The following is a 27,185-nucleotide window of genomic DNA, read 5'->3' as shown; positions in this document are numbered from 1 at the left end:
CTACAGGAACTGGCTCAGGGGCTGAGTCTGAATTGCCCTCCAGGGCTTTAGGAACTGTCTCGGGGCTGAATCTGGAATGTCCTCGGGGGCAGCTGAAATGCCCTCCGGGGCTGCAGGAATAGACTCAGGAGTGGACTCTGGAGCGGAAGTTTGGAGAGACTCTGGAACAGACTTGGGACTGGGCTCCTGGGCTGGAGTAGACTCTGTGCTCATGGGAACTGGTGGCTTGAGAATGGCTTCCATAGGTCTGACAGCGACAACGGAGTGCTTAGGAGTCGTCTCCATGGTTGTAACAGGAGTGGACTGCTCAGGACTGACATGTGCAACTGTGACAGGAAGAGCGGGTTGCTCAAATCTGGATTCTATAACTGTGACAGCGGGTTGCTCAGGACAGACTTGACAGGAACAGGTTAAATCTGTGGCAAAGGAGACTAGGTAGAAGCCTAAGGAACCACAGGCTTGGTGCTGATGTAGTAATTATGGAAGCACCAGAATGACTGTCAAACCAGAAGAAACAGCGACCAGGGAGGACTCAGGAAACAGGCAGGAACCAACTTGACAAACACACACAAAGACAAGACAACAAGAGAGACAAGAGATAATGGACCAAAAGCAAACTTGCAAAAACTATAACTGGGGAGAATAAAGAAATAAGACTGAAAAGGTAGAACAAAAGTAATAAGAAGAGTTCTAGAAATAATTACTTATAAAACCTACAAAAAAACAAAAGCATAGAAATAGAAAATGCTAGAAGCATATTACCAGAACTACAAACAAAATAAATAAAAACAAGACAGCAGCCTTGCTGAAAACTAGAAAGAAAATAAAAAGACAAAAAGTCAAAAAGTTAAAGAACTAAACCATAAAGACTGGAACTAGACTAAAGACTAAACCCAAGAACAAATAAAAACTAGAATCTAGCAAGACAGAACTGAAAAAAACAAAACTGGACAGGACGAAATATACTGACTAGCAAGCTTTAACAAGACTAAAGAGACTAGCAAAAAGAATGCACACAAGGCACACGCAAAACGAACCAGCAAAGACAAGAGGGAATAAGCACAATATAAAGGGATCAGAGCACACAAGTATCAGGTGAACACAATAAGACAAACAAGGACTAAACAAGGGTGTGTGGTATCTGAAAACGAGGAGGCAGGACAAGGGGAGCACATTGCCAACACAAACAAAGACACAGCCATGTGTTCAGGCACAAGACAAACAGGGAGACATTAAACAAAGACAAGACTGACAAGGCTGTCAGGGCAGGACCCTGACAGTACAGGCTTTACTGATGGATCTGAATGTGATGTGTGATGATATCCTGGCATGCATCCTAGACCGCTGAACAGATCTTCAAAGTCTTTTAGAATGTCATCATCAGCAGACACTTCATGTATCCTTTTTATCATGCCTTGTGGATCTTCCTATTATTGCAGGAGCATTTCTTTCAACAATCTGAAATTGAATCTTGTGTTTTTGACCTTTGTACTCACAGGTTAGCTGTTTCTATCCCAGTGGCGACATCTGGTGCCCAGAGTATGTAAGTAATTTGCAGGTGGATTTCAGGAGCTTCTCCCTTATCTCCAACAAATTGAAAGTTTTCAATAAGAGAACATTACATTCTGCACCAGTGTCCAACTTGAAATTTACTTGCTTACCTCTTATCTTCAGCACTTCATACCACTTTTCATTCTCTTTTTGTGTTTCTGTGGTGACAGCCTGAATACCTTTCACTGTTTCTGAACTTGCACTGTGCACCTTTTGTTGTCACTTTCTTCTGTCTGCTCAAGCATGTGCAACTTTCTTGGCTGTTTCCGAACATTTCTGCACATTTTTGCAAAGTGATTTTCTTACTGCACAGTCTGCACGTTTGTCCGTAGGCAGGACATTTTCTTTGTTCATGCTTGTAACTGCATCTGCTGCAGTTTGTGTCATCACTCGATTCATGTTCTTTTTTTTTGGCATACTTTTGATTTTTTGTTTAATTTTCACAGCTTTGATCTTGTGCATGTCAACCTCTTAATTTAATGCTTTCACCTGGCTGGACATGATTTTGTTCGTTCGACAAATGTCCACAGCTGTTAATAATGTGAGATCTGCCTCTCTTAGCAATCTGGCTCTTACGGTGTCATCTCTGATGCCACAAACAATTCTGTCTCTGAAGGTTTTTATCGATTCACGATAGTCGTCTTTCTCATCATGAAACTCAAAGGTATTGCAAACTTAAATTGCTTCCTCACCTGCGACATGTAGAAATGAGGCACACTGCATGTTTTCTGACTTTTCTGTGATTCCACTAGCCGTCAGAAACAGGACAAATTTTTGTACCCAAATCTTCCAATTTTCAGAAAGATTTCCTTGTAAACACAGGTTTGATGGTGGCTGCAACTGTGAGATTCTTCTTTTGATGCACTTACAACTTCTGACACCATGTATTATTGTTTTGTTTTATTTAAATTAATAAATGAGATGTCACACTGGTTGCTTTCGAACTGACATCTTTTTATCTGTCCCTCTTAGTTCACCCCTCACGTGCACATTACGTATAATACATCATGATGTATTATACTTGAATATATTACAATTGCAATTCCAACACCAACAATCCTTTGAACCATCAAGACATTCATTTGAAACTGCATCCAGACGCTTGTTCAATGGCCAAGGCAATGCAAGTATCGCACATTTAACTAAATGAAAAAGAGGTTTAGTATAACCTGCAGACCCTGTTGTAAAACACTGCTGTAGTGGACAGCACATTCCAGGGCCCAGTTTATGGCAGGGGCCCTCCCTGACCACAATACTGGACAGAGGTTTGCTACATTTTGATTGGATCTTGGTGAACTAACATAAGCGAACTGTCCAACGCCATCAGATAAAGATGCCAGGACAGCAGCCAGACATCTCTTAGAGCACAAGAAGACCACCTTTGGTACAAAGCCCGGGAAGGACAGAACTTCCTATGCAATTTGTGCCCTTCACCCACCTTGAGACTGATTCCTAATGGTTTGGCCTGTGACCCGGCCATAAAAATTCCTTAGGACCTCCAGATGCAGCAGCAGTGGGTGAAATAAAGAGAGATCATGTAGATCCATCCAAATCCATTCATAACTGTTTTCAAACCTTAAAACTGATGCACACTACAACACACACATCTTATACTTATTCAGAGAAATAAGTATTCCTTGTGACAGCAACGTGTAGTGCAACCTCTCACACAAACTTAGTTGTAAATGGACAAATGAATGTGTGCATGACATTTCAATCTTTTCCCATCATGTTTGGACTTAATGCATTCATAACATTGCCAAATGCATTCTGGTTATGGTTTGAGAAGTGAGAAATGCACCGGTAAAACTTTAGTGACACTTTTCTAGCTTTGTGTTTGGACTATGCCAATAAATTCCACAGGAGGAAAGAAGGGTTGGCCACAACGTGTTCCCCCACTCTGATGGAACCAGCCAATCACAGCATGGAAATGGAGAAGCGCCAAATTGCAATCTCCTCCTCACTGGAAAGGGATAAAGGTACCCTTCCAAAAGACACTCCTTGTTCTGAGTCTGAGTCCGGTAGGGGAAAGACACAACAGAAACACCCCGTTCTGAGTCTCCGGCACGTCCAGGGGACGTTAACAGAAACACCAACGTTCTGAGTCTGTGGCCTGTTACAGGAAAGGCAGCAACAGATCAACCTTCGTTTTGAGTCTCCGGCCTGCAAAGGTGAGACAACAACAGATACCAAGTCCAAGTCTCCAGCTTTTGAGGCAGCAACAGATACGACCACGTTCTGAGCCTCTAACCTGTGAGGAAAGAGATAATCTATGTTATGTAGAGATAGTCTTCGTCCAGCGAGAAAACAACTGATGCAGCATCCTGAGTCTCCATGCTAGAGAGACAAAGTGGATTGACCAAGTTCTGAGTCTCTAGCCCAGAGAGGCAGAAGACACACAGACATTTGCAACAAGGTTAAGCTACTGCGAGAAAACTTTCACTTCAGGTACTTTTACTTGCGTGTTCCAAGCTAAGGACCTTCAGCACCTACTCCAGGGCCACATCTACGTGTTCCAGATCTTAGGACCCTTGGTGCTCCAGGAGATCAGCATCCTACAGCGCTTCACCTTCAAGGCTGTCGAAACGGATTCCTGCTCCTTTCCCCACTGTACTGCCACCAGCGCAACCAGTGGAAGAAGTCGCCGCCACTGGACTGTTCACTCAACCGCAGCGAACGTAAATATCACTTCCAAACCTCTTCCAGAGACCTTGGCATTGTTGTATATTATCAGTATATGATTTTCAAATTTACATTAGATATTATACAGCTAATTGCAGTTGATAACAAATCTTACACGTATTTGTTTGATGCATAATAAGGTTCTTCACCTTATTTGTTTCAGAGTAGCAACAGTTTATCTTTCCAGATAACGTAGCTCTGATATAGCAACTCCCAACATAATCACTTTCTTTTTATGCATCTTATGCACTTTATTCCTTCTTCATTCATGGTGTTCATTTAGTAGTTGTTGATTACTCTTGTCTATCTTGTTAATAAAATTTATTTTATTACAACTTGTGTTTTCCTTGTGTTGATAATACAGAAGAGGTTCTACAAGTTAGAGATCCCACCAATCTTTCTTATGTGATGTACTCATAACCACACATTAACTGACGTGATCCAAGAATCATTACGTCAGCTGTGACATGAGTACCCATCACTACCCTATTTCACCTCCCTAGGTTGGTGGAAGTTAAATTCACTACCTTAACTGGCGTCCCTAGGTTGGCGAAAGCGAAATTTATTACACTGCTGATGGTTCTGTGAAGATGGATAAATGACTCTTTTCATAGCTTCATTCCCTGTTTCAACTTGATACTGGAGGGCCAGTGTCCTGCAGAGTTTAGCTCCACCTTGCCTCAACACACCTGCCTGGACAAGAATACATGAAGACCTTGATTAGTTGGTTCAGGTGTAAACTCACTGGGGTTGAAGCCCGCACTGATGCAGTCTGTCTCATATTTTCTTGATGACCACGAAAAGAACTACAAATACTCAGTGTTTTTTAGATTGTACAGATAAGAATAAGGTATAATTTGAAACTGCAAAGGGTCAACTTTTATTTGTGTATAACCATAATAGCAACAAAACAATGCTTTTGTAAAATAAAAAAAATATATGCATATATAAACAGGGTGCGCTCTCTGTCGTTTCAGTCTTTGTCACCTCTATTCACAGACAAGTAAATAAAACAACCTGAATCTCAGCAAATACACCTCAAAGATGTGAGAAATATATGCATAGAAAGCTTAAAATGTCTACTTTTAAATGAAGTAAGTCACATCCAAAACAAATATTCTCTTATAAAATAATCCATATGAAACCAACACAAGCTCCAGTTTTTCATCCATGCTTGCTTGTTAACTAATCACCTTATTAAACATTACCAAATGATTAACAAATCATTATTTAAACATTAATGGATCTCTCTAGATTTCAGCATCTTTACTTATTACAAACCAGTCAGACTTTATTTCATACAAAACTTCTTACTGAGAATTTACAGAGGTTTAGATGTTGGTTTTATCAAATAAATAAATAAATACATACATACATTTTGAAGTCACCCTTGTGGAGATAAGTGTTTGCTGTAGTTGGCCTCTGACATTAGTTTTTTTTTTTTTTTTTTTTTTTTTTCTGCTGCTGTAACTATGTGTTTCTGAAGCACATTTGTTTCATCAAAGATTGTAAGTAATAAAAAATAATTAGTTTCACATTGTAGCCCTAGAATGTCACTGCACAAAGTTCTGTTTTTAAATAAGAAATCATGTAGATTCACAGACATCAAGAATCTGCATATGGTGACATTCAACAAAATATTCAGATAAATAGATCAACTCTGAACGTCACAAAACAAGCTACTAAAGTCACAAAGATTCATTCAGGATCATTGTTGAGGTTCTTGTTGTTCGTTTGAGTCAAAAGGGCACAGCTTGGAACACTTTCTGCATAATGAATGAAAAACATATCAGAACAGCTGACTGTCATAAAATCACAAGACTGCTACAAAGCAAAACTAACACACTCAGAAATAGGTCTCCTGACAAGATCAGTGAGTCAGACCACCATATGATGATCAAATCGTCATAAATAAGTAACCAGCATCATCTGATAACATTTTCTCTCACAGTTTTTGCTATAAAAAATGTACTTAGAAACACAACCACAACAGTCAGAGAAATACTAATGATAAAAAATGATCAAGAGCCCAACTAAACCAACTGATTACAGTACAATGGTAACTTTATTATTTTCAATAAAACCAACATCTTAACCCTAATTAAATCTTAATAAGAAGTTTTGTATGAAAGATATAAAGTCAAACTTGATTGTAATAAGTGAAGTTGCTGCGATCTAGAGAGATCTGTTTGCGTTTAATGTTCTGTTGCCCCCAAATCACTCAATGCTTTTAGCAGTAACACATTACATCAAATCACAGTTTCTTATTGTTTGAAATTACAAAATGGTAACACTTTACAATAAGGTGTCATTTGTTAACATTAGTTAATGTATTAACACGAACAAACGATTAACACAACATATATTACACTATTTATTAATCTTTGTTAACATTAGTTAATAAAAATGCAGTTGTTCATTGTTTGTTCATGTTAGTTCACAGTGCATTAACTATATGTTAACAAACATGACTTGTGATTTTAATAATGCATTATTAAATGTTGAAATTAACAATAACTAAGATTAACAAATGCTGTAGAAGTATTATTAATTCTTAATTCATGTTAACTAATGAATCTTATGGTAATGTTCATTAAAGTTCAGTAAAGCATTTCTTTTTCTATTAATTTATTTTAGATTTTATTTTACAGTACATTTCCCTCTGTTCTACAAAAGTACTGCCCAAGTTACAAACCCAAGTTATAAAACATTATGAAACAACACTGAGCATAAAAAAATGTATAGGAATTTATTTATTTGACATGTATTAACAATGTGAGTATATATATGTTAATGTGTCAAGCTATTTTTAACAATGTAGTACACATTTTGGCACTCTCACAATCCTATTTTATTTTTTTTTCTGCACATTATTTGGATCAATCAGCATATGTCCCTAGTGTGCATTCAAAGCCTCGACTGACTGAATCATCATATGTTTTTCTATATCAAATGTGTTTTTAGAAACACAATCACAACAGCCAACAGCCAAAAGCCAAAAGCAAAAAAAAAAAAAAAAAACTGACATTAAGAAATCAAGGGTCAAGAGTCCATATAAATCAAGTGCATATCTCCATAACGGTGACTTCAAATTGTATTATTTTAAATAAACATCAACATCAGTTAACTATCAGCATTTTTTGTATGAAAGAAATAAAGTCCTTGATTTGTTAGTGTTTAATGTTCTGTTGGTTTTTAAAAGGGTTTCTATTGTCTGAGTTTTGTGGGTTGCCATTGTGTTGAACAGTAGAGTCTGTGCTTCAGTCCAGGAGAAGACTAAAAAACATTGATGCTGTGTTGCATGTTGCTTTATTTAAAGGCGATAACTGTAGTTGCTGATACAGTGATAGTTACAATAGTTCACGTGTGTGCTGTTGATAGCTAATGGAACTGCAAAAGATTTACATTTTACAGAGGATGTTTCACAATAATAATTCAAGAAATACTTATAAAGTAACAGTGTTTTTTAAAAACATTTGAGAAACAATAGGTTGTTTTATCTTAACAGTTTTTGTTTTCAGCCGCTTATGCCAGACTGTTTAAAAATAAAACAAAATAAAAATCATCTTTAATGATTATTTCTATTTATGGTATTCATGGTAAACATTTGGGATGTATATACATATGTATGTATGAATGTATTTATTTTTACAGTGCATATTACAGTACTATATAATTTTAGCAACTCTACAGATAATTTGAAATATCTTAAATTGTTTGCCACTGATTTAGCAGACAGAATTATTGAAACAAGATCAATTATTTAATTATAATATAACCAGTGGCCAAATTCTGCAGCCCTGATGATAAATTTATTATTATGTTATAGATGTTTAGTAAAGATGTCTCAGTACCAGAATCTTTTACTTAGTTTTTGAGCTTGTGTAAGGAGTTCCAGACGCTGTTTTAGATCAGCTCTTCTTCGCCCTTGTTCTGAGTCTTCTTTTAGCAGTTTCACCACATCTGCTCCATTCCTCAGTTCTAGCATTTGATGCTGTAATATCTTAGCTGCATCCTTCAGCATAAAGAGGATTATCAGCATGGGCACATAGTCTGTGAAGCGTTGATAGATGATCTATAAAGAGACAAAACATGAAAAACTATAATGCTCACTAAAAAGATATAAAGGGACACCTTTTGGGGCTGTTTGCCCTCTAGCGATTTTTTTTTTTTTTTTTTTTTTTTTTTTTTTTTTTTAGCAAACTTCTGCTGATGCACTGGCGTGGGTGGTTTGTTTACACAAACAGACTCAATTTAAAATAGCTATTAACTGATCATCTTCACCTATTCCATTATCCAGTGGCTATGGGCACTTGGGAGTAAAAATAAATAAATTTAAAAAAGCCTAAACAGGCAAAACAAAATATGTACCAAAGCGAAGCAATCAGTTTTTGTGTGCAAGGAACTGAACGTTATTAATAACCTTATTACCTATAATCCATAGCCTCAGGCAAATGGGGAAGTCTTTTTCTTTAAGGATATTCTGCCCAAGCTGGCAAACTATAGTAACATCATCAAAGGAGGAATGCCATTACAGATCAGAAGCAAATTTTCAGATTTTGATTAAAGATTACCAAAACAAACTACTTTTTTTTGTTTTGTTAAATTTCAGTGGATTAACTTGTTACGGATCCCAGCGGTGCCTCCATCTATATGTAGACTGTGGAGGAAGTGTGCAATTTCCTTTCATCTGCAAAGATCTACGTCTTACCGTTTATCCATCATTCTTGTAAGGCATATGGATTAAGATGGACAACTATGTTGGACTGTGTGGCACGTGGACTGGAAAACAGATAAGCCTTTAATCACTTATCTTTCTAGGGCATGTGCTATCCTCTGAAGGAATAAAAACAGACCCTTCTATGTAGAGTTGGGGTACTCGGACTCGTACTCGTACTCGAGTCCGGTCTCGAGTACAATTTTTAGGCGACTCGGACTTGTCACAGACTCGGATGCATTTTTACTCGGACTTGACTCGGACTCAAGCCTTCGGACTCGGAAAATATGCCGAGTCCATCCGAGTCCAGAGATAGTTTACGGAAATGTACAGTTTCTTGATGCATTACAATTACAAACAGTTGATTCGATGCATTATCACGAAAGTGATATTCAGTATTTGCATTTGTTTTAAGTCTTGTCCAGAAGGCTACTTGAAAGCCGACAGGTTTATGTGCGCACACACTCAAAGCGCGCTCATAGAACGCGCCTCTCAGTCAGTGTGTGAATGTCGAGTTCTCTTTCGCTTCTAAAAGGGTGTGTTATTGCTACACACATGCTCGTCTTAGAGACTATTCATTTAAATAAATTCGATTTTGTCTTAAGTAAACCTGAACAGCTGGGAGAAACACTGATGCGTCAAAATATTTGATATGTGCGTCAGATCTTAAAGCGACAGCAGCGTAAACCTGCGTCATAAATATCAAACAACAAAAGAAAAAGAAAAAATCACTCACTTTTCCTGACTGAATCACTTATTAACTTTAGTAAGAATCATGTTTAATGTATACAGTGAAGATTTTGCACTGTTTTATTTTAACATTTATTACTTCAAGAAATGTCTGTAGTCTATTTCTCTGATAGCCTTTAGACAGACCTACCTAAAAAAATCTACTTTTAAAAAGATTCTTTTTTTTTTTTTTTTTTTTTTTTTTTTTTTTTTTAAATATAATTCCATTTATATTTTTTGATTAATATATTATGTATCCTTTTGTTTGGCCTACTCAGAGTGTTCACTTGTCTTCAATAAGCTTGACAATGTTTTACTTACATTAGTTGATTAGTTTTTGCTGTATTAAAAATTATTATTATTTTTTAAACATGGTGGCAGTTTCTAGCTTCAAAGAAAAATAATTTGTCTAACATCTTTGCAGCAATAGTTTTAATGGGTCCAAAACCACCTTGGGTGTGCATGATTTTCTAATAATTCAATGGCACATCATCAATTTTTCTTTATATAATGTAATTTATTGTAATTAATGCATTCAAAAATAAAACAGGTGTGAGTCTGCTGTGGCTTATGGAAAGTATACATAGGGCTTTATACACAGTGCATGCCATTGTAAAGACTAGGTTTATCCCTCACAGCCTCATTTTCATCCAAGAAAAAAAGTCATAAAACCCAAAACATACACAGCCACAATCAGAAATAAAAGATGTGCATCTTCTGCTCTTAAGGTCCCATTTACCAAGATACCTACTCCTTTACTCCCCACCCTTGACCCACCCTTGAATTTATACATTTACTATAACAGTGAATAAAGTCAAGTCCCGCCCTAAAATTTATCACATTCTAAAACCTGTTTCACTCTGAAATATGTCACAAGACATAAGTCAGCCATAACTTCTGTTCCATGACTTTAAGTTTGCTAAGCAGAGCATGGACACTAATTATGAGATGTTGTGAAATCAAAAATCAAAATTGCAAGATCCACTAGAAGTTTGCTTTTCTTAAATTTCAATTGACATTGCGTTTTTTTAGTTGCAGAGTTTTAAAACAGGGGCACCCAAACTCAATCCTGGTCCTTGGTTTAGCTCTAACTTGCCTCAACACACCTGCCAGGGAGTTTCTAGTATACCTAGTAAGAGCTTGATTAGCTGGTTCAGGTGTGTCTAATTGTGGCTGGAGCTAAACTCTGTAGGGACAACGGCCATCCAGGACCGAGTTTTGGCACCCCTGGGTTAAAACAATGTTAAGATTCCGACAAACTTTAGTGTTTCCTTGGACTCGGCTCGACTCGGACTCGGCCCTTTGGGACTCGGACTTGAGTCCGACTCGGCCCATTTTGGACTCGGACTCGTCTCGGACTCGATTGGTTAAAGACTCGGACTCGACTTGGACTCGACTTAGGTGGACTCGAACCCAACACTACTTCTAAGGTTGCAGCTATTTGTGATTTCCCAGTACCCCAGTCTCTCAAAGATTTACAAAGGTTTTAAGGATTGGCTAGATGGTATCATCAATTTATACCAAATCTATCTGAAAAAGCAGCACCACTACATACACTAAAGAAGAAGCAAGCCACGTCGACTTGGACTGAAACATTTAAAACGATAAAAAAAAGCCTTGTATAGAGCCCCTCTCCTTATCCCGCCTGACTTCAAGAAATCTTTTAAGGTACAAACAGATGCATGTGAAACTGGCCTCAGAGCTGTGTTGACCCAAGAGATCGATTGGCAAGAACGGGTGATTGCATATGCATCTAGACTTCTTCGAGGAGCAGAGCAAACATACTCCATATCCGAAAAGGAGTGTCTTGCAGTTGTATGGGCTGTAGAGAAGTGGACAGTGTATTTGCAAGGAAGACCATTTGAGGTAATTACTGATCATGCCGCCTTAACTTAGGTTTTCCAGCATCCCAAACCTTCCTCCAGATTATCTCGCTGGAAAATTAGACTTTAAGGCCAAGAGTTCAAAGTTAAATATCAGAAAGGTCAGTGTAACATTGTACCAGATACCTTGTCTCGAAGTTTAGACACTACCTCAGCACCTATTGCAATAGTCAAAGCTACCAGGAATTCTGAAGTCCCAGCTAATTTGCCGGTTGACTGGTCAGATGTTGCCACCGCTCAACAGAATGATCTGAACAAGTGCAAGACTTGGGCATAAAGGTTGGTTCACAAGCAAGCCAAGATCCCTCTAGAGTTCACAATGTTATTCAAAATGAATTCCTGTTCCGCAGTGTACCTGATGAACAAAAAGGACCAAAATTACTGTTACAGGTGCATCTAAAAAATTAGAATATCATGAAAAAAGTTTTTTTTTTTGTTTGGAATTTATTTCAAAAACTGAAACTTCTAGATTCATTACATGTAAAATAAAACATGTCTAAAGTTTTTTTTTGCTGTTGTTGTTGTTGTTGCTGTTGTTGTTTTAATTTTGATGATTAGAGCTTACAGCTCATGAAAGTCAAAAATCCAGTATCTCAAAATATTAGAATATTTCCTAAGATCAATCAAAATATGTTTTTTTGCACTGTGGGCAGGTGCTAAAGTCCTGCTGAAAAAGGAAATCAGCATCTCCATAAAGCTTGTCAGCAGATGGAAGCATAAAGTGCTCCAAAATCTCCTGGTAGACGGCTGCATTGACTTTGGACTTGATAAAACACAATGGACCAACACCAGCAGACGTCACGGCACCCCAAATCATCACTGACTTCAGAAACTTCACACTGGACTTCAAGCAGCTTGGATTCTGTGCCTCTCTAGTCTTCCTCCAGACTCTGGGATCATTATTTCAACATGAAATACAAAATGTACTTATATCTGAAAAGAGGACTTTGGAACACTGAGCAACAGTCCAGTTCTTTTTCTCCTTAGGCCAGGTAAGATGCTTCTGACGTTGTTTCTATTTCAGCTTGGTAGCCCTTTTCCTGAAGACGTCTGAGTGTGGTGACTCTTGATGCGCTGACTCCGGCTTCAGTCCACTCTTTGTGAAGCTCTCCCAAGAGTTTGAATCTGCTTTGCTTGACAGTATTCTCAAGCTTGCGGTCATCCCTGTTGCTTGTGCACCTTTTCCTACCCAGTTTCTTCCTTCCATTCAACTTTGCATTTAATATGCTTTGATACAGCACTCTGTAAACAGCCACCCCTTTCAGTAATGACCTTGTGTGACTTACTCTCTTTGTGGAGGGTGTCAATGATTGTCTTCTGGACCATTGCCATGTTAGCAGTCTTCCCCATTAGTGTGGTATCAAAGAACAAGAGATACCCAGAATTTATACTGTAGGGATGGACATTTAATGAAACTCAATTGTAAATATTCTAATATTTTGAGATACTCGATTTTTGACTTCCATGAGCTGTAAGCTCTAATCATCAAAATTAAAACAAACAAACAAAAAAAAAAACTTTAAAATGTTTTACTTTCCATGGATTGAATTTATAATTTATGAAAGTTTCAGCGTTTTAAATGTTACAAACAAAAAATGAACTTTTTCACAATATTCTAATTTTTTGAGATGCACCTGTAGTAATACCTGCCTGTTTACGAGTTTTTAAGGTATGTCCATAACAATCCATTGAGTGGGCACCTGGGTCGACTTAAAATGCTACTGAGATTTATGGAAGTTGCTTATTGGCCCAGTTTGAGGACTGATGTATGGAAATACTGTAAGGAGTGCCAAACATGTCAAAAGTATAAACCAACCCTCTCCAAGTTGTCAGGCTACTTACAGTCTACTCCAGTCATGGAACCAGGATACATGTTGGGTGTAGACCTGATGGGTCTGTTTCCAAAGAGTCCAAAAAAGAATGAGCATTTGTTAGTCATACTGGACTATTGTTCAAAATGGTTTGAACTGTTTACACTACGGGTTGCCAAAGCACCTGACAACAGACTGTCTACAAAGAAGGTGACCTTGTCTGGGTTCACACTCACCCTCTGTCAAAAGCTGATCATGGTTTCATGGCTAAGCTGTCTCCAAAATGGAAAGGTCCTGCCAAGGTATGTAAGTGTTTGGGACCTGTAAATTATACGGTTTCGTTTCTTGATAACCCTGATATTTTTGATATCTGTCATCTACAAAACTTAAAGCCTTTTAACGGAAATGTCCAGTCTTCCAATGAGGGTGTGATATACTTTCATATTGATTACAACAGGCAAATAGATTAAGATGGACAACTATGTTGGACTGTGTGGCACTTGGACTGGAAAACAGATAAGCCTTTAATCAATTTTTCACACTTCATTCATCATCCATGGACAGTGACCTACTTTTTTTATTCTAACTTTAATTTTTTGGTGTATGTTTATTGTCAGGATCCTGCCCTGACTGTCTTGTCCCTGTTAAATGTTTCTCTATTTGTTTTGTGTCTAAGCACATGGTTCTGTCTATGTTTGTGTCTGCTACGTGCTCCTCTTGTCCCACCTCCTTGTTTCCCCTGGTCACGCCCCTTGTTTAGCCCTTGTCTGCTTGTTTATCTGCACCTTGTCCTTGTTTGTGTGTGCTGCTCCATATATTGGGTTCCTTTCCCTTGTGTCTCTGCTGGTTCGTTTTGGTGTTTACCTGTTTCTTGGTCCAGAATATATCCTTTGATCTTGCGCTAGTTATTTTGATCTTGCTCAAGTCATTTTGGATATCTTGGCTTTTTTACTCTTAGATTCTTTCTTTGGTTAGATTTGGTTGTTTATTCCCTTTGCTCTTTTTTTGTTCTGAATTGTCTGTCTTGTGTCATTGTGTTGTCTTCAGTCTCGTCTTGTTTGTTATCGCGTTTTGTCCTGTCCCGCCCTTACCCAGATTCCCGTGCCACTGACCCCTACTGCCTGGAAGCAGCTCTCCTCTCTAACATGTCAAATCTCTGGTTCTGGGAGTCCCTATCTTGCGGCTAGACTGTGTGACATTGGAGTTTCTCTTCAAGCTATGGGTTCCCTGGGTCCCTGCCTAGTTCTGCTTCTGGAGCAGCCTTCTCCATGTTTTAAGACCATTGCCATCTCTGACAGTCTCGGGGTCATCCCTCCTGCCGTATTGTCATCTGCCCTGCCCCTCTGTTTGGACTGTTTCACTCCTCATTCTCCCTGCTGTGTAGTCTACATCTTGTTAATAAAACTACCCTTGTCTGCTCATTTGCATCTGGGTCCTGTTTCTTGCAGATCCCTGACATGTATTTGTTTTTGATTTGCTGTAAGTATTCCCAAAAAAGGTTGATATGATTTGAGATGTGTGCTTAAGATTTTTTTTTTCTATTAAATATAAAATATAAATTTTGCATTCAATAAGTGACTCTTGTTAGATCAACTATTTTAAGTGTCTTGTTAGATAAACTATTTTATTGCAATTACCTTTTTATAATTAAAGTGTATAGTGGTTTTTGGGTTTGGTTATATAACAGTCACCAGCCTTATAAAAAGTAAATATTGTAAATTGTTTGCACCCCCAAACAATCAGGGGTTGTGCCCCAAATTAAGGTTTGTAGCAAATGACTTTTTTGTTGAAAATCCTCTATTATGTGGTGTCATTACGATTATTTAACTGCTCTCGATCGAGATGGAGCATGCCCCAAACATACATTTTTGATATTTAGGATTCTTGATCGGGCTGCGTCTGACGTCATACACGAAAGTGAACAAGTGTCACCTACAAGTGTCACCTACCAAAGTGCCTCTAAAAATTGAATGAAACTGTCATCTTGTCTGTGGTCTCCCATGGCTCCCATGTAAAGTCGGTTAAGATTTGAAAATTGTCTAGTGTGAAGCCAGCCACTGCTCCAGAGTTACTTTTTTAAAACTCTGGGGGTTTTACTGTGTAGCCGTAATCAACTTACCTTCTACATAAACCATGAGCAACCATAAAAAACGTTTTGTTGTTGTTGTTGTTGTTGTTATTTGTTTGTTTGTTTTTTTTTGGACTATCAAAGTGACAGTGGCCACTGACTTGCATTTTATGATACCCAGCTAAGTAAGTAAGTAAGTAAATAAATAAATAAATAAATACTTTTAAATAAATAAATAAATACATAAATACTACTGTTTCACCAAAGGAAGAAGTAGAAGAAGAACAACAACAACAAAGAAGAGCAAGAAGAAAGTCATCTATGCCTTGAATGGCCTAACAGCAAATTTTAATTTCTGATGAACTATTATTTTAAAATGACTATGCATTTATAGTCACTGTCAATAAATAAATAATAGCAAATAGTCATAATAATAGTAACCCACCTCATGATAGAGAATCAATTTGTCTGGTACAAGATATCTTGTATCCAACAATGCACAGCCTTTGGAATTAAAAATTGTGTCATCATCACCATAGAGGTTTTCACCACAAGAGTCCATCCCAGTCTTCTGAGGGATGTCAGAGACATTAAGTTTTTCTTGTAAAATCTTGTCCTGAGTGAAGACCAGTTGCTCGATATCAATAAACTCTTTGATTCTTTCCTCCACTTTGGCCTCTTGACTCGACTGAATGTCATTAATCATTTTCTGAAAATAACAACATCACACAATGCATAATTATACTACTACTACTACTACTACTAATAATAATAATAATAATAAATGTGTACTTACAGAGACAATGTGTCTGAGTGGAGGGTACTGATTGAATGATGAGTAGCATATGTCTCTGAACACATTCTGAACAATCTCTGAAAATGAAATTTATTTTATATGACAAGGATGATAAAATGTAACATTTACAGATGGAATTCAAGATGATTTTGTTGTTTGTTTATTTTGTGATTTTGTTTTATTTTCATTTTCTGTGTGGTCCACCTGCTTTATGCTGTAAAAAGAATCCTAATTTTACAGAAAATAACTGTTTTGTTTGTTTGTTTGTTTAGCTTTTTGTTGTTGTTGTTGTTTTGTTGCTTTTCTTTTATTTTAAACTGTAGTCAAAATTCTGTAAAATTATCTCTAAATTAATCTCTTTATATATAAAAAAATTACTGTATTTGTACACAGTATTTTTCTGTTTTCTTAAATTACATATCAATGTATGTAAAATTCCAAAAATAATTTGTAATTAATACTATTATTAATAAAATTAATAAACAAAACAGTTAGATGATAACACAGTCAAATGACTGGCAGCACAAAGTGGCAAAGAAAAGCTTAAAATTAAAGTAAAATCTCCTTATTTAAATAAGCTGGTGACACTGTTAATTTACGAGTATTTCCTAAATTACTACAATGAAACACCTTCACTGTAATAGTAAATAAATAAATAAATAAACAAACAAACATCACATTACTGTCAGCAACAGAACATGAAACACTAACAGACCTCTCCAGATCTCAGCATCTTCACTTATTACAATCCAGTCTGACTTTATTTATTTCATGTAACATTGCTTATTAAGAATCAAAAGACTAAACAGAGGGATAAATTTTGATATTTTATTGAAAATAATAGTTTAAAGTCACCATTGTGGAGATAAGCATTTGCTGTAGTTGGGATCTCGACCCTTGACTTTTTGACATCATTTTTTTTTTTTTTTTTTTGCTGTTATTATTATTATTATTATTATTAATAATAATAATAATAATAATTTATTTATTTTTATTTTTTACTTCTGGCTGTTATAACGGTATGTTTCTAAAGCACATTTATTACAGCAAAAAGGCTGGTTATTTATTGATGATGATTCAGCTAGTGGCCTGACTCACTGATCTCATCATCGTCTAATTTTTTTCAGTTTTACATTATTTGCTGCAGTCTTGTGATACTACATCAGTCAGATATTTTGATTTTTGATTTAGATTTTTTTCTATTTTCATTATACAGAAAGTGTTTTAGAAACACACAACTACAGCAGCCACAGAAAATATATATATATATATATAAAAGTCAAGGGTTAAGAGCCCAACTAAACTTAATTTTACACTTTTCAAGTGGTTGTAACTTTTCAACCAATTGTTCCAGTAAAATGAAAGTTAGTACATCTGATTACTCTCCTTATGGTGATCACATTGGATATCTTACATTAAAACTCCACCCATTACATTAGCAGCCATTTTGAAAAGTACAGTATTATGTTTCTTCACAACTCCTCCTTCAATTTGTCTAATTCTTACGCAAATTGGCTCAGATGATCTTTGGACCAAGCCGCACAGAAATGAGTGAACCAATTTTTGATATTCATCTTAGTTCAAAAGTAATGTGAACTTAACGAGGTTGACCCAAAATTGGTTCAGAGGCCATATCTCAGCAAAACTTTGATGAGTCGAAATGGGTACACTTGGTAAATTCATCAACACCATGATCTGGGGGTACATGCCAAAGTTAGGAACATTTAGGACATTTTTTAATAACCTGTGAACAGTTAGTCAGAAAATCATGATCTTGGTGTCTGTGGATTCCTTGGGTCATGTTGAATCTGTGGATATTGATTTTTCCAGGTGTAATGCCATGCCAGCAGAGGGAGCCCTTACCCATGGACTGACTGTTACCGCTCCCTCTGCTGCTTCTTTGGTTACTCCCTGTTTGGTGGCCATAGGAGGGCCACGCCAAACAGGCATTGTGAAGTATCATTTCACCTTTGTGGATTGTACCAAGCAGTTTTCCTGTTTCATTGCCTTGTTTTTGTTATTTTCCACGGTTATCATTTTGTTTCATAGTCATAGTATTGCCTTGTTTCCATTGCCATAGTTTTGTCTAGTTTCATTGCCTTGTTCATTTGTTACTCACTGGTATTTTGACGTTCTGCCTGTTTACTGGATTACACTCTCGCCTTGCCCTGGATGTTACTGTTTTGTTGGAGATTGACCTTGCCTGTCTTGACTACATTGTGTTAAATAAAAGCTCGCACTTGGATCTGTCATGCTTCATACGAGTCCCATTACACCAGGATTGGCTGAACCATGTTTGAAATTTGTCATGAAATATAAGCGCAGTGCCACCTAGCTTTACAGAGATATAATGATTTTTGCAAAAATGCTTATAACCTTTGAAAACATTGTCCATGTCATTTAATTCCCGGGGTTTCACCAATTCTGACACTATTTTTTTCTTTTTCCATGAATGTGTGTGTCCACCATATTGAAGTAAATGAAAAACAGTTTTGTTTTGTTTTTTGCTACCCCTCCTACAAATTTTGTCCAATTTTGTCCAAAATTGAATCAGATGATCTTTGGACTGAGCTGCACAAATGCATCTAGCAGTACATTTATGTATAAATAAATTGATTCTCAGTTCAACTTCTGAACTTCAGCAGCAGTGGGAACCTCATCTTTCCAGTGGCGCAACAAGATGGAAGACATGCAATTGACCTGGACATTGTGGGTTTGAAATTGTGTGTATTGTTTTTACAGTTTGATTAATTAAATATGCTCTTGGACTCATGAAACAGGGTTTTGTTTTGTTTTTGTTTTTGTTTTTGTTTTTTTTTTTGTTTTTTTTTGTTTTTTGTTTTTGCTTTTTTTTTTGGACTACTTTACTCTGAAGTGCAATAAAACTATTTCATGCATGCTGACTATACTGTATATTTAGAAAAGTGCACACCAACCTCGTACATGCTTCAGTGTTGCTATAGCTGGCTCTTGAAGGGCTGCCACATGGTCTTTGATGATACTTTCAAATTTACAGAAGTCGTTAAATGTTAGCAATTCTCTGCCACGATGCTTCTCATTATACTTGTCTATCATTCCATATACTCTCACTGTGACTGCATTAGTAATAACAAAAAGAGTATGTCAGGTTAATGGATTTTGGTACAGTTCTTCAAAAGGCACAAATAGTTGTAACATATCTTGGCTTACATAATACTTCAGTGCCTCTTAAGTACGTGTCCCATTTCTTGAACTCAGGACGCAGAAGTGCAAAAATGTTTCTGTCTTTTGAATGTCCTGTTATACACAGTTCATTTATTTGATCACTGAACTTAATTATTATCTATAAGGGAATATTCATACATCAGAAAAACTATTGAAATAAGTAATACATAAATGATGTATATATTTGTGATTACCTCACTGAGAAAATGTTCCATCTTTTCTTCTTCCAGAGGTGGACCCTGGTTGTAGTTTTTAATCTCCCTTTGCGCAATGAGTAGTTTAGTCTGAATCTGCTCAATCAAGTAGGGTAACGATTTCTGTGTCCATAAGAAAATATAACTGATATATTAACTGGTAAGTTATATATTGTATGTACATTAAACTAACAAATTATTTAACCTTCTATTGAATTACTAAACTGTGAACACTTATGACCTACAGATAATAATCACTGTTAAGGTGTTCTTATGAAGTATAAATGCAACATTTATTATATATTATTTACACATTACATAATCCCTGTCATCATTTAGTGCTTGCCTTGATAGGATCAATCAATTCTTTGGTCAGGTTGTATGCCAGGCATTGAATAGATGCTTTTCCATCTTTCAGTAGGGAGCTGTCAAGAATAAAAAATATTTCTGAAACATGCAAACCATTCAAAGATTTACACTTATGTACAAATATTTATTTTATGGATGCATTATTACCTGAAATAACTGTGGTTTCTGAAGAAATGCATTTCCATCTCCATGGCTTTAGAAAGAGGAATTTTGTTATTGATGTCACTCTGACCACGACATCTCACAATAATGTATCCTTTGCTGAGGGGATTGACTTTGCCCTGAACAATGTCTAAAACATCAATCTCAGCTCCTCTGTCAATGAGGTCTGGTTTTGTGAGAACTGCTAACCCATGCATTCAACAACAAAAATATAAAGGTTAGGATAAGCATGAATCATAATTTTACAGATATATAGCATTCATGAAAAATGTTAAAGACAAATATTATTGAAATACAATAAGTTGGCAAACCAAGAGTTCTGTAACCCTCGGGGTCTACATCTTGCGCCATTCTTAGTGCTTCTGTTGTTGCTATGTCAGCATTGCAGGGCACAACAACTAAAATGATGGTTTGACTTTTGGTAATATATCTTAGTATTATGTTTTTGACCTAAAAAAAAAGCATATTACAAAGTAAGCAAGTATTACAATTTAATAAAACATTACAAAAACTTTGTTAAAAAGTGTTGATTGGATCCACTGATTTTAAACATTTTGAACATAATGTGTCAAAACTTATTTTTAACAGGTTTACAGCTTAAAGATATAGAAGCCTGTTTCCACCACTGAAAGAAAAAAAAAATATATATATATATATATATTGTTTATATCTCACAATTCTGAGAAAAAAACAGTCTGAATTGCGATGTTGTATCACTCAATTCAGAGAAAATACAAATCAGAATTGTGAGATAAAGTCGCAATTACCTTTTTTTTTTTTATTTAGTGGCAAAAACGGCCTTCCATATAAAGGTCTGTTCACACAAACGTTTTAAATATTATTTACATACTTTCAAGCAGCCAGGTTTGTGTGTATATGTGTGCGTGTGTGTCTGTGTGTGTGTAAACATCATATATGTTCACCTGATCTCCAATATCTTCAGGTTGACCATGCACAGGTACACGGGTTATACCGGGTAGATCGATCAGAGTCAGGTCACACACATCAGGAGATAAAATTTCCAAAGTAATTACTTCATCAGAGATTCCAACTGCATTTCCATCTAGTTTGTTTTGAGCTGTCAAATACATATTCATAAGTTTGCAGACTCAAACAAGACTAGTTGGTTTTTCAAGCATTGGTGAATTTGACCCTCGAAATCCACCTCACACTATATAAAAAAGATAGTTTCTTTAACTTTACTTTTTGAGTTATCCTTTGACATTGACTCAAGTTAAGTTGCATTTATTTAGAATTGTAAGTACTTTCAACTAGACAAATTTAGTTATTTTAACATATAAAGATTAGTTGGGCTAATTGTATTAAAGTAAATTGAACTTACTTTATTAAGTTTACAATACCAAAGATTGTGTTCATTTAACTTAACTTTTTGAGTTATCATTTTGCACTCAGTTATTTCAGTTTGATAAATGTATATATTATAAAGTTTAATTGGAATAACTTTATGAAAGTAAAGTTTTCAATACCACTGCTCATGTTCATTTAACCTAATTTGACTTAGGGATTACATATTGTATTTATATTGTAATTGTTCTTTTTAATGTAATTTGTGTCAACACACACACATTTGTCAGGAAATCATAACCACTGATGCTGATTTGTAAAGGTTTCTGCTCATATCGTACACTCCGAGTTGTGTCGAGTTAGTGTACGACACTAGGGGTCGCTCTTGAGAGCCCAAACACCTCTGACAGTTTTGAGAAAGGCCAATGAAAATTGGGTGTGCAGATTTGCATAGCTGGCCACGCCCCGGACATCCGGGTATAATAGGGCAGCGTGTGCATCTGCTCACTCGTTCTGTTCTTCGGAGCCGAATGCAGCGTCTCTGCGTGAGATGCAGCAACATTCACCTCTCTCGTCGTTGGATCTGCAGCACAGACAGCGGTCTCTCCCTCTCTAGCACAGCCTGTGTTGTGAGAGTCCCCTGGGTGCGTCGACGGCGATCTTGAAGAGCAATCTTCCTTCTAAAAGGGTGATTTCTCTGATAGAGCTGGCACGGTAGGATTGTGTGTTGGTTAACATATCTTTCCCTCCGTGTCATCCTGGTTGCGGCTTACCTTCCCAAACGATCGACACGACCGTTGTGTTCAGTGTTGAGTTATGCTCACGCTGATGCAGCGCTTGTTGTTGACTCATGTTTTGCTTGCGAGAGCTCGATCATGGACGCGCTTGCTCGTCAGCCGCGTGCTTTACGTGAAGCCGCGGCTCACTCCGACTGCTTCCCGCTCCGGTCCTTCTACTTTCGGGTACGAGGCCGTTGCGATGTGCGTCGGTAACGAGCATTAGGAAGCAGGGAAGGCTCTGCCGGGTGAAAACCCCGCAAACCTCTCGCTCCTCGCGTCCCTCGATCCAAACGATCAACACGACCGTTGTATTCAGTGTTGAGATTCTCACGCCGATGCAGCGCTTGTTGTTGATTCATGTTTTGCCGGCGAAAACATGACCTGGGCGCACGAGCCGTATGCTTACGTTCCCGACTGCTACCCGCTCCGGTCCTTCTACTTCCGGGTATGAGGCCGTTGCGATGTGCGTTGGTGACGAGCATTACAAAGCAAGGAAGGTTTTGCCGGGTGAAAACCCCGCAAACCCCTCGCTTCGTGCGTCCCTCGATTGAGTTTCCGGACAAGTTTGTTAGTCTGTCTCAGTACAGCTGACTTTCTTATTCAGAACTCCTAATTGGGCGGAAATGGTTAGCGGCAGCATCGCTAAGGAAGGGCGTGAACTATTTGAAAGCAGAAACTTCAGCTGAGAGCAAGCCTCTACGGGGGACTGATTCTCAGTTTGAGGTGGATGCTAAAAAATGGCGGCCGTGCCTGAAACGGGCAGCCAAGAAGGGGCTGGTTAATAGACATCTGGGTAACGACCTGTACGCTCGTTTCCAGTGTCTGTTTCCCGGAAGTACACGAGAAGTCGGTGAAATCGCGGAAAGCCCATTTAAAAAAAAAAAAAAAAATGGTCAGAACGTGTTAAACCAACTTCTCCTCCTTCACCACTCTCGATGGGGGTCCAGCGAGGGGGTTTCAGAGGTTCCCCCAGGCGGAGGGGGCGATTGCAGTGTACTCCCTGCTAATCGCCGCCGCTTGTGGGATTCCTTCCAGAACTCCCGTTCAGGGCCTGTAAGTTCTTCCGGGCAAGGCTTACATGGCTTCTGGACAGGCTGCGTCCGCCTTACATACCATGGCCATCCTCTGGGCGTTCAGGCCGTGGCGTTGCGAGCTCATTACGAGGGTGGTTCCAACCTAGAGCTGTGAGTCGTGGCGCACGCTCTAGGAAGGGCGATGTCTACTTGTTGGTCCAGGAACGCCACCTGTGGCTGCACCTGTCAGAAATGCGGGAAATTTGAAGTCCGCTTCTTACCCCCCATTTCCCAGGTTTTTCCTTCTGGCAACACCGTGATAGAATTTGCAGCGAAAGTCCTTCACGGTAGGAGCAGACAGAGCCGCGGGTCAGGGCTCCGGTCCTCTACCCCGACTACTCCTGTCTGTTCGTCGCCACGGACGGTCCCCTATAGAACTCCTGAGGCCCCGCGACAGCCGGGCCTCCGGCCTGACCGCCCAGCGGTCAGAGATCTTGTGGGAAGGTGGCAACACAAGCTTGTCGGTAGGCTTGCTAGAACCCTCGTTAGGCTTCTAGTTTTTCTTCTGACGAGCAATCCAGAGCAGGCGGGCTAGCTGACCCGTCCAGATCCACTCTCGACCCGGGGATGAGAGATGGATTCGGTACAAACTCTGCATAATGGCAAAGACACACCGCGCTCTTGGGGCTTCATCTCCAAACACGGCGTTCTCTGCCTTATTCAGCCACGACATTCCCATTCCAGGTACGTCGGGCATAGTTCCCTGAGACCTGAAGCTTCTCAGAACTACCTGACTTGGCTATGCAACTCAGGTTGCAAGGCATCCGCTAAGGTCTACGGCATTCTCTTATAAATCGACTCAGGGCAAGAATGCTATGGTCCCTTAAGCGGAGATCGCAGCCCCCCTGGGAAGGGTGCGATAGATCCTATCCCCTCAGCCAAAATGAAGGTAAGGGTTTGCCGACCCCTACTTCATTGTACCAAGATGGGTGGTTGACTCATACCAATCTTAAAACAGAGGTTTTTGAATCGGGCCCTTTCTCGAGCTCCCGTTCAAACATTAGCCCTTGAACACACATTCCTTGTGTGTCAGGGCTTAAGATTGGTTGATGGCATTGGACCTGAGCGACACGTACTATCATGTCTTGATCCTCCAAGACTCTGTCTTCGAGATCAGGCTCATCAGTACAAGGTTCCCCCTGCGGCCTATCCCTGCCGCCCTGCGCCTTTACGAAGGTAGGGGGGGGCTGCCCTTGCCCCCCTCAGGGAAGTGGGCATCCGCATTCTCAATTATCTTGACGACTGGCTATTCCTAGCTCACTCGTGGGATATGGGTTGCGTACACAGGGACATGGTTCTCAACCATTGGCCCAGTTGGGACCTCAGGTCAACTGGGAAAAGAGCAAACTCTCCCCGGCACAGAGGATCTCTTTTCTCGGCGTAGAGCTGGACTCGGTTAGTATGTCTGCGCGTCTCTTCCCAGAGCGTGCACAGTCAGTTCTGAGGTGTGTGGCAACACTCCGATGCGGTCAGCGGTCCCCCTAAAACAGGTTCAGAGGCTCCTAGGGCACATGGCATCCTCAGCCGCGGTCACGCCGTTGGGTTTGATGCACATGAGACCGCTGCAGCACTGGCTTCATACTCGAGTCCCCAGGTGGGCGTGGCATCAGGGCACATCCCGTGTGAACATCACACCATCGTGTCGCCAGACACTCAGCCCTTGGACAGACATTGTGTTCCTGTGGTCAGGTGTCCCCTTGGAACAAGTGTCCAGACGCATCGTTGTCACCACAGATGCTTCCAAGATTGGCTGGGGTGCCACCTGCGACGGGCAGGCAGCTTCCGGGGTCTGGACAGGCCCCCGACTGTTCTGGCACATAAATTGTCTGGAGTTGTTGGCAGTGCTTCTAGCTCTGAGGAGGTTCCGGCCTAGGATTCAGGGCAAGCATGTGTTGGTCAGGTCCGACAACACTGCGACTGTGGCCTACATCAACCACCAGGGCGATGTACGCTCCTTTCGCATGTCACAACTAGCCCGCCATCTCCTGCTCTGGAGTCAACACAGACTCAAGTCTCTACGTACCACTCACATTCCGGGCGGAACCAATCGTATAGCCGATTCCCTGTCATGACAGGTTTTGCTCGGAGGCGAGTGGAGGCTCCACCCCCAGTCGGTCCAACTGATTGGGATCGATTCGGCCAGGCAGAGATGGTTCTCTTTGCCTCACCGGAATCCACCCACTGCCAGTTGTGACATGGTCTGACCGAGGCCCCCCTCGGGTTAGACGCACTGGCACACAGTTGGCCGAGGGGCTGGCTCAAGTATGCGTTTCCTCCAGTGAGCCTCATCGCACAAACTTTGTGCAAAGTCAGGGAGGACAGGGAACAGATTCTCTTGGTGGCCCCCTTCTGGCCCAACAGAACCTGGTTCTCAGACCTGGTGCTCCTGGCATCAGCCCCTCCCTGGTGCATTCCTCTGAGGGAGGACCTCCTTTCTCAGGGGAAGGGCACATTCTGGCACCCGCGCCCCAATCTTTGGAACCTCCACCTATGGTCCCTGGACGCGACCAGGAGGACTTCAGAGACCTTTTCCTTCAGTGGTAAACACACTTCTACAGGCAAGAGCCCCCTGACGGCTGTATGACTTAAAGTGGCGCATCTTGAGAACTGGTGTTCTTCCCACGGGAGGGACCCACGGAGCTGTGGTATCGAATCAGTGTTATCCTTTCTCCAAAAGGGCCTGGACAGGCACCTATCTGCATCTACACTCAGGGTTCATGTCGCAGCCATATCAGCTAACCATGACCTGGTGGGCGGCAGATCGGTGGGGAAACACGATTCGGTATCAGGTTTCTGAGAGGAGCTCTGAACCCTCCTCGGCCGCATCTAATCCCCTCTTGGGATCTTGCTGTGGTTCTCCAAGGTCTACAACAAGATCCAATTGAGCCCCTTCAGTCAGTCGAACTCGATGCTCTCTCCTTAAAGACGGCTCTTTTTGACTGCGCTCACTTCCATCAAGAGTGGGAGACCTCCTGGCCCTCTCCGTGAACAGTTCGTGCCTGGAATTCGGACCAGCGGATTCTCACGTTGTCTTGAGACCCCGGCCTGGATACGTGCCCAAGGTCCCCACCACTCCCTTCAGAGATCAGGTGATGACCTTGCAAGCTATTCCTCTCAGGAGGATGACCCCAACCTAACCTATGTTATGCCCAGTCCGTGCCCTGCGCATCTACATGGAACAAACTCAGCCCTTGAGATGTTCGGAACAGCTCTTGTCTGTTACGGAGGACAGCAGAAGGGGAAAGTTGTCTCCAAGCAGAGGATCTCCCACTGGCTGGCAAACGCGATCTGGATGGCCTACCGGGCCAGAGGCCTACCCTGCCCTCTGGAGGTAAGAGTCCATTCGACTAGGGGCGTTGCTGCCTCGGCAGCCCTTGCAAATGGGGCCTCATTAACAGACATCTGTAGAGTTGCAGGTTGGGCTACACCTAACACATTTGCCAGATTTTATAATTTGCGCCTGGAGCCAGTGTCAGCTAGAGTTTTGAACACAAATTCTTGACTCTGCACACTGGCTGGTGTAGAGCTTGCCTAAAGCACTTCCCCCTAACGGTGATTACGCTTTGAGTCTCAGTAGGTTTCCTGAACGCGAACCCTGGGCACCATTCCATCATTGGCACTCCTGACGTAGCAGAGTTTGGTGGAGGAACTTGTTACGAAATCTCAACGCAAGGCATGGTTACTTCTCTAACTCTTGGTTGGATTTGTGCCCCATATGTAGTGGCTCCTCATGTAGTGGCCCCATGTGTGTATTTTCCACCTATAACTCCTGTGGTGCGGTGTTTTCCCCTGAAGACAGGTTTGTCTCTAGGGCCTGAGTCAGGTTGTCTCCCCGGGTGTGAGACCCACCTCAGGTCCCATA

At 39.9% G+C, this 27,185-nt stretch overlaps 1 protein-coding gene across 1 annotated transcript; it reads right to left on the bottom strand.

The window, feature by feature from the left end:
* Window positions 1-21,257, bottom strand: LOC127177486 (interferon-induced GTP-binding protein Mx1-like). The gene is made up of 11 exons (XM_051129785.1): window positions 21,090-21,257; window positions 20,478-20,616; window positions 20,152-20,350; window positions 19,982-20,060; window positions 19,636-19,758; window positions 19,427-19,559; window positions 19,174-19,332; window positions 16,238-16,314; window positions 15,887-16,150; window positions 8,101-8,308; window positions 1-326 (listed from the first exon to the last, which is right to left on the bottom strand). Exons 1-11 carry the CDS (start codon window positions 21,255-21,257, stop codon window positions 1-3), a joined length of 1,875 nt encoding a protein of 624 aa, XP_050985742.1.
* Between the last annotated feature and the right edge of the window lie 5,928 nt (window positions 21,258-27,185).

The sequence above is a fragment of the Labeo rohita genome, chromosome 15 (assembly GCF_022985175.1).
Source record: "Labeo rohita strain BAU-BD-2019 chromosome 15, IGBB_LRoh.1.0, whole genome shotgun sequence".
Lineage (NCBI taxonomy): Eukaryota > Metazoa > Chordata > Actinopteri > Cypriniformes > Cyprinidae > Labeo > Labeo rohita.
The sequence above is the reverse complement of the archived record's forward strand: the minus strand, read 5'-3'. Positions and strand labels throughout refer to the sequence as shown.